The following is an 8,248-nucleotide window of genomic DNA, read 5'->3' on the forward strand; positions in this document are numbered from 1 at the left end:
CGTAAATCTTTCCGGGATTATGTAAGAAATTACTGGAGCAAGAGATGGTGGCTTATTCAAGATTAATCATTCATAAAGTATTATCGGGCGGTGGAGACTGCACTATCGTGCTGCCATCTTGCTCGGCGTACCCACGTGACTCCCCGTTGATTGATCTTTCATCCACCCTTTAACTATGAGCGGAAAAACCTGTTGCTGTTTTCAGAATCATCTCTGAAAAACATCCCAGAATTCATCATGTCTTCCAGGATTGGTAAACTTATGAACACAGCTGCGTTCTGAAGACTTTTGGGTTTCAGATCAAAAGATGAATCTGAGACAAAAGGTGTCGACATGTCAAGACAGAGAACTTCCTCTCAGTTCTAACTTAGATCAAACTGCTGCTTTCATGAAGGGCTGTACAACCCGCTGCTGAAACCCGAGTGCTATCATAGACATGTTAAAAGTCGGAACATCTGGACCCACAAGACAGCACTGAACTGTGTTGTTCAAAGATTTTTTATCTTCAGTGGCGTCCGTGGCAGACATGATATCTGTCCATCTTTGTGATGGGAGGAGTCACACATCAATGTAAGGGTGGTGTCATCTGGACCCCATAAGAGAATGAGGGTCAAAGGGATTCTAGGGTCTAATCTTAGATTCATGTGGACTTACTGCTCCAGAAATCCAGCTGGCGTAGTCACTGCTCAGGTAGGCTGCTAGATTTGCAAGCTCTGCTGGTCTTCCCAGTCGACCGGTTGGGATGCGATGTATCATGTTCTTCTCAAAGGCGCCGGTTGGATCCAGACGGCTGAAAGCGCCCTGAGCAGCAGAATATGTCAAACACAAACAAAGAGAGGATAATTTCTCCGTGGTATACCTTCGTTTTGATTGGTCCAGGCTGTATGATGTTGAACCTGTGGCCATAGCGCCCCCACTCTGCTGCTAGAGACCTTACACAGAATGACAAGAAGCTGTTACCATGACAACGACAAACAGTGCCATGATACCAGATATTCATCCGGTCAGGATGTCTGTGTGACGTGAAGCTGTCACTCACTTGTACAGCGCCTCAACTCCGGCTTTTGCAGATGCACTTGGAACAACAAAACCAGAACCGGTCTCTGCATAAATTGTGGTTATGGCCAAGAAGGAGGCTCCTGAGCGACAAAAACCACACAAACCAGACAAAAACAAACCGCTCAGGTCAAACATCCGTGGATGTGCTGCAGCTCCACACATGTCTGAGATGTTCCGGGGTCAGAAACCTCGGTCGGTTTCAGATTCTATGGAAACCTTCCATCCGAGCTGCTGATCACAGTAATGTTGTTCTTCACCTTTCGGCTTATCCTTCCGGGGTCACCACAGCGAAACATCAACCACTGTTTCACATCAGTGATTTGGCAGAGATTTTACGCCGGATGTCCTTCCTGACACAACCCTGTTTTTGACGGGCACAGGGTCTTGCCTAGGGACCCAATCTGGATGGGGATCTGTGGACACCCCAGGGATCGAGTGCGAGCCCTACACTTAGCCCACTGAGCCACCCAGCCGCTGCTGATCACAGTAATGAAATGATGAATTTGAAAACAACAGTAAATAAATGAGAAGAGAAAAAGAGCCAGTGAAGAGACAGCAGAAGAACCTACTTCCACCACAAAGAATGAGCAGTCTATACCAGGAATCGGATTCATCCCGGTAGGTGGTTCCCCACATACAGAGGAGGAAAGAGGTATTTTTTAAATTTATTTATTTGGGGGGGTGCACCAACAGTTGACTGGGGGAGCGGGGATCGAACCGCCAATCCTTCGGTCATTGGACAACCAGCTCAACCATCACAGGTAGAAAAAAAAATGTGTGTGTGTGTGTGTGGTGGGGGGGGGTGCCTGGAGCTGAATTGGCTCCTGTGACGCTAATCCAGGAGAAACACCCAACGTATACAGAGATCAGCCTTGAAAAAAGATCGAACCCGATGGATGTCAAAACACATCTAACAGCACAACCAATAACCGCTCAACCAATCACCACAGCGCTGGGGTTCTGGTTCAGGTCGAGGGATCCTGGTTTGCCCCGGTCTTCCTATCTTTGTTTAGTGGTGCTTAAAAAATAAGCTAAACTGATTAAACTGGTTCTAGATCTGTAAAAAGACCACTTTGCTTCTACATTTGTCTCTTTCCTCTCTAGTTTTTATGGTTTTCTATGAAGTCCCATGGCCGTTTCTAACCTTTCTGGTTCTGGATCAGCCTCTTTCCGAGTTCCAGAGTGACAAACGCGGTTCCGTTCAGAACAATGTCGGTGATGCTCTTCCAGCCGTTAGGAGACAGGCGTTCTGTTGGGCAGACAAAGTTCCCGGCTGCATTGTTGATGATCACCTGCACCAATCAGGGCACAGCACACCACGATGTCAATCCCTCTTTACATCAACATAACATGAAGTCCTCTTCAGTCCAGAAAAAGTCTTCTGAGGAACAGATTTGAGCTTACATCCGGAAGTCCCGCCAGCGCCTCTATCTGGTTGACACAGTCAGAGACGGCCTTCGGGTCTCTGACATCACACTGGACGGCGTGAACCTGTAGAGAAATGGAGAACCATCAGACCATGCGAGGACACCTGAGGCTTGCTCTGCTTCCTTACCTCCTTCCCGGTCAGGCTACTGATCTCTGTGGCGGTTTTCTGCAGGACCTCCAGCTTCCTGAACAAACAGGAAGTTAACACTTCAACTGGCTTTTAGGCGTCCTCTGGTCATGTGACCTCTAACCTGCTAGCAATGACACACTGAGCTCCCAGCTGCGACAGAACCGTGGTCATGGCCTTTCCCAGACCAGTCCCGCCTCCAGTGATGAAGGCCACTTTGTTGCTGAAGGATCCTGCGGGGAGCATCACGCCCTCTTCTGGACGGAAAAAGTCGGACTGAGGAGCAGAACCAAACGGCCGACTGGCAGACCTGTGGAACCATGACTAAGACAGGGCAGAGGTCTCTGTTAGGACGGCCTCATCCACATCATCAGAGGAAAAGGACCCTCCCCCACATAGAACATGGGATCCACAGTCAAAGCTGTGCACTTGACAGAAAAACTCAAGTGGATCAAAACCGTCTTTGGTTCTGATTCTGCTGATGACAATGTTTTCCCAAAGACTGGTTCTGTTGCTTTTTGCAGTATTTTGGAGCAGTTGGAAGTTTATAAAAAAGTTCTAGAACAGGTGGATAGTTGTAAACTCCTCCCCCTCCACACCCAGCATCTTTGTACCCATCAAAACAGATAGTAAATGGTGTATACTTGCATGTTTTTCTACTGTCCTGAAGGTCCAAAGAGCTTTAAAGTCACATTCACATAATGATGACGGCTCCACTGCTGAACACTGACACCAACCTTCCACCAGAGGCAATGAAGGTTCAGTGTCTTGCTCAAGGACACTTCAACACATGGGCAGTCAAGGCGGGAATCAAACCTGCAATCTTTCAGTCAGGAGTCAACCGCCCTCCCGTTGCACCACGGTTCCCCAACAATCCACTTCTTTGGTTCTGAGTCACATTCATCTGTGTTTAGACCATTTCCTGATCTACAGAGTCCCAACGTGTACTTGACAGTCCAAACTGCGTGGCTTTCAGGTTTCTTCACCATTACGCCACGCTGGACGCAAACACCTGTGTCCAATCAAGCCGCAGAAAAAAAACGACCCGTTTACACGTTTTGTGCTGTGGAACCATCCAGATGGCCGAGGATTCACAGACACGTCACATCAGCTGCTTGAATCTGAGCGTTGTCAGCATGAGGGCGGACATGTTTGCTGCTGGATGATGAACCAGATGGAAGCATGTTGAAACGGTCTGGACCAATCACAGAGTCCCGTGATGACAGACTGCTGTGTCTCTAATCACATTTATTGACCACAAATGGACGGACGCAGACACTGCATGTGGACAATAGACCAGTTCAGTATATGCGCTGAATTCTGTGAGAGGTCAAAGGTGAAAGCCTCATGGATGTGTGACGAAGCAAACGTCTGGTTTTGGGGCGGTTGCTGTGTTTTTCAGAGGGAAGGTGCCATGTGGAACAGAGGGAGGAAGATTCCAGTGTCCGTTCAGGTGAACCTCGTCACCAACATCTACTCCAAAACAGGTGAAAGTAGAAGAGCGAGTGTTACGACCCCTGGTTGTGTGTGCTTTGTGTTTGTTTATCTGTTTCACCAGCTCCTCCACTGCTGCTGACTCCGCCCCCTCCTGCAGAGCTGATTGAGGCACCCTCCCAACCAATCCCTGAGCTGGGAGGGAAGCTTAAAAGAAGCCAGGAAGCTCTGCTCCAGTGGCGGCTGAATTCCTGAGTGAGAATTAGTTTCTCCACCTGCCCCTGCTGTCTGCCTGGCCCAAGCCTGCCAATAGCCTCTGGTTTCTTTATTCTAGTTTGTCTGGTTTCTTTTGATTGCCTTTTGAGTAGTTGTGTTTGGTGACTGTCTTGTTTATCTGACGCTGTAAAGCCTGAGAATTTAAGTTCACCTAGTCCTTTTGGGTGTTTTGTTTTATCTTATGTTGTGACTCCTGTCACTCTATTAAACACTGTGTCTCCTTCTTATCCCTGCCCGGTTATTTACTTATTTCTTTATGTTACACATTTCTTCCTCCTCCCCAAGGAGAGACGTAACAGCGAGGAAATATCCATCAGTGAAATACCACCATGCTTCATTTGGCCATACTGGTATGGATTTAAAAATGCTGTCAAAACTATGTTTAATTCATTCTTTATAAGCAGACATCTACAGAGAAAAAGTATTCAGTCAGCCGCCAACCGTGCAAGTTCTCCCACTTAAAAAGATGAGAGAAGTCTGGAATTTCCATCATAGGTAAACATTATTATGAGAGACAAAACGAGAAAAAAATCCAGAAAATCACAGTCTGATTTTTAAAGGATTTATTAGTAAGCTTCCTCCACCGGTTCAGGTGGCCTGCGGGTCACCACGCACGCACACACCACTTGCGAGCGCATTATTAAATGCTAAATTCATGTACACCGTCTTTGTTAAAGCATCAAAGTTGCTGCTTGACTGTTCTTCAAAGCTCCCCGATTTTGTGGCGGGGCCCGAAGCTCCCGCTGCGAGTGGGAGGAGCTTCCATCAAAGGCGTTTCTTGATCTCATCACGCAGAAAGCAGATGATTCAAGATTATGTTTCTTTATTTTGAAGAGTCAAATAAAAGCATCGGTACACGTCTCCATGTCTGACTTAAGACAATCTTTCGGTAAAGAGCAGCAGCTGTCCCGTGTTACGGCAGGACAAAGCTGCCGCTCCGTCTACAACAGGGGAGGGAAGTACAGCAAGCAAAAGGTGTCAAAAATCGCCGGCGAAAGCGGGCAGGGCAGGGCCTCACCTGGACATGTTCAATGGATAATAATTATTTTAAAAATCGAAATGTTTTCGCAGTTTCAAATAAATAATTTAAGATTAATATTAACGCTTTTATTCAGGATTTAATTTGGACATTGGGTGGGTGGGGGGAAACAAAAAATGTGGATTTTGGGGGTTACTGCAGGTACATTTGGCTATTTTCAAGCATTCTTCTATACCTGCTTTTGTAGATTTTGTCGCAAGACATGTAAATATCATCAGAAACGACATGTTTTAGTTTTTTGTTTGTGTCCAAAATTCAAAGATACTTTGTTTTTATAAATAGGCATCGAGTAGAACATTTTTTGACGTAATATATGAGGGTATCTTTACGCTTTGAAGCACTCTATATATGTTTGATCAAATATGTTTTTAAACTTTTAAAAAGTATTTTTAGGTTTTTATCTGTTTGTTTTTCTTTTTACTTTTTACTGATCCAAAAATGATCCGAACCGTGACGCTAAAACCGTGACACGATCCGAACCGTGAGTTTTGCGATCCCTTACACCCCTGTTTATTAGTAAGCTTCATTTTACTGTTGTTTCTTTTTATCTCTTTACGCGTCTTTCTCAGCTGTTCCTGGAATGTTCCATTGCTGCAGAAGGACGGGGAGGACAGAACACTTTCACAGAAGCAGTTTTATCCCACTTCAGGGATTTGGGTTTTACTCAGGCATTAATGGGCGTGGACCTTATTTAGACACTTCAAGTTGTCAGCTTTGGGGCCCAAAGATGTTGGGGGGCTCCAGGCAATCCCCTTCCTTTGCCTAATGTTGAGTCTGCCCCTGGAAATATATAATAATATGGTAGAATATATCCAAATGCATATCGTACTGCCAAATTCTTGCCAATAAACTCTTTTCATGTGACATCAAACAAAATGGCGACATCGTCATCCGTGTGTAAAGTGACTTCCGGTTTAGATCGGCAAAGTGGAGACTGAACGCTGTTTAAAGTAATTTTACGTAAATAATAGAAGGTAACCTTAACAACCGTAATAGAACGTTGAACGATATCTGTTTCAAAAACGTCCTACCTAACTGTATTTGTATAACAGTCCTGATCTTAAGCCACAACCCTCTGACTGGACCTCAGAACTGGACTGATGTGGTCTACTTTCTTGGTCCTTGTGAGAACCCGAGCAGCAGAGTTCTGAATAAGCTGCAGTTTCCTGATGGATTTTTTTGGTAGTCCTGTAAAAACACTGTTACAGTAATCAAGTCGACTAAAGATGAAAGCATGCACTAGTTTCTCCAGGTCCTGCTTAGACATCAGATCTTTAATCCTTGAGATATTTTTCAGATGATAATAGGCTGATTTAGTGACTGCCTTAATGTGTTTATCAAAATTTAAGTCTGTGTCTATCACTACACCCAAGTTTCTGGCCTGGTTGGTAGTTTTTAGTTGAATAGATTGAAGCTCTGTAGTGACGTCTAACCTTTTTTCTTTAGCCCCAAAGACAATAACCTCAGTTTTGTTTTTGTTTAATTGAAGTAAGTTGTGACACATCCAGTCATTAATGTCCTCAATGCATTTACCAAGAGCCTGTACAGGGCCTCGGTCTCCTGGTGTCAGTCTAATATATATCTGTGTGTCATCTGCATAGCTATGGTAACTAATGTTGTTGTTCTTTATAACCTGGGCCAGTGGGAGCATGTAGATGTTAAATAGAAGTGGTCCCAGGATGGAGCCTTGGGGCACTCCACATGTAATTTCTATTGGCTCAGAAGTGAAGTTACCAATTGACACAAAATATTTCCTGTTTTCTAAGTACGTTTTGAACCAGTTTAGTACTGGCCCAGTGAGACCCACCCAGTTTTCCAGTCGTCTCAGTAGTATTGCGTGGTCGACTGTATCAAACGCAGCACTGAGATCCAGTAAAACTAGCACTGACATATTTCCACTGTCTGTATTCAAACGTATGTCATTAGTCACTTTGGTCAGAGCCGTTTCAGTGCTGTGGTTCTGTCTGAAGCCGGACTGGAAGACATCATAGCAGTTGTTATTTATTAGGAATTCATTTAACTGATGGAAAACAGCTTTTTCAATGATCTTACTTAAAAATGGCAGGTTTGATATCGGTCTGTAGTTGTTCATTTGAGTTTTGTCTAGACTGTCCTTTTTTAGGAGAGGTTTGATTACAGCTGTTTTCAGTGGTTCTGGGAAAACACCAGATGTTAATGACAAGTTGACAATCTGGAGCAGGGCTGGTTCCAGGATCTTTGAAACTTTTTTGAAAAAGCTTGTGGGTAGAATATCCAGACAGCAGGAGGAGGAGTTCAGTTGACATAGAATGTCCTGCAGTTCTTTACTGTTTATGGGTTGAAACTGAGCCATTGGGTTTATACTGGTTTCTAGTGGATAGGGTTCATATCCTGAACTTGTAGTTGGTGAAACAATTGTTTGTCTAATGTTTTTGATTTTGTCCCTGAAGAATTTGGCAAAGTCATTACAGGCTTTGGTGGAGTAAAGTTCTGGTGCCACTGAGTACATGTAAAACTGTACTGCTTAGAACACCAACTTGCTGGAAGTCTAATAAGTTGTTTCTTAGTGTTTCAAAGATAATATATGATCATATATATGGATATATAGTTCACTCTGAAAGGCTTAAGAAAATCATGGAATGGACCCTTTAAAATATGCATTTTTGAGTTTAAAACTGCTTTATTTTCATTCACTTTAAGCTGATCCTGATTTGACCCCATACGTTTCTCTCTGGTCAAAGGTTGACTATGAAGAAAATTATGACTTTATTCTTCTAATTCATGCTAACGTTAGCATTAGCTTCGGGTCTGAGACATAAAGTTGTTGAATATTTGCTTTTACAAAATCAATGAAAACAGAAAAAAATTCGGACAATTTCAGCATTTCTGATGCGTTTTTTTTTTTT

General features: G+C 44.1%; 1 protein-coding gene across 2 annotated transcripts in view; it reads right to left on the minus strand.

Annotated features, from left to right (window-relative positions):
* Positions 1 to 8,248, minus strand: part of decr1 (2,4-dienoyl CoA reductase 1, mitochondrial) — a 9,865-nt gene that overhangs the window by 1,010 nt on the left and 607 nt on the right. Inside the window, exons 2-8 of one of the 2 annotated variants that reach the window (XM_036210887.1) lie at positions 2,739 to 2,938; positions 2,615 to 2,672; positions 2,464 to 2,550; positions 2,204 to 2,351; positions 1,040 to 1,139; positions 860 to 932; positions 655 to 801 (exon numbers count right to left, since the gene is read on the minus strand). In XM_036210887.1, coding sequence (XP_036066780.1) covers positions 655 to 801; positions 860 to 932; positions 1,040 to 1,139; positions 2,204 to 2,351; positions 2,464 to 2,550; positions 2,615 to 2,672; positions 2,739 to 2,938 — 813 coding nt within the window. The remainder of the gene's footprint in view (positions 1 to 654; positions 802 to 859; positions 933 to 1,039; positions 1,140 to 2,203; positions 2,352 to 2,463; positions 2,551 to 2,614; positions 2,673 to 2,738; positions 2,939 to 8,248) is intronic. The other variant, XM_024262120.2, reaches the window with a different exon arrangement.

The sequence above is a fragment of the Oryzias melastigma genome, unplaced genomic scaffold, assembly GCF_002922805.2.
Source record: "Oryzias melastigma strain HK-1 unplaced genomic scaffold, ASM292280v2 sc00280, whole genome shotgun sequence".
In the NCBI taxonomy this organism is placed as follows: Eukaryota; Metazoa; Chordata; class Actinopteri; order Beloniformes; family Adrianichthyidae; genus Oryzias; species Oryzias melastigma.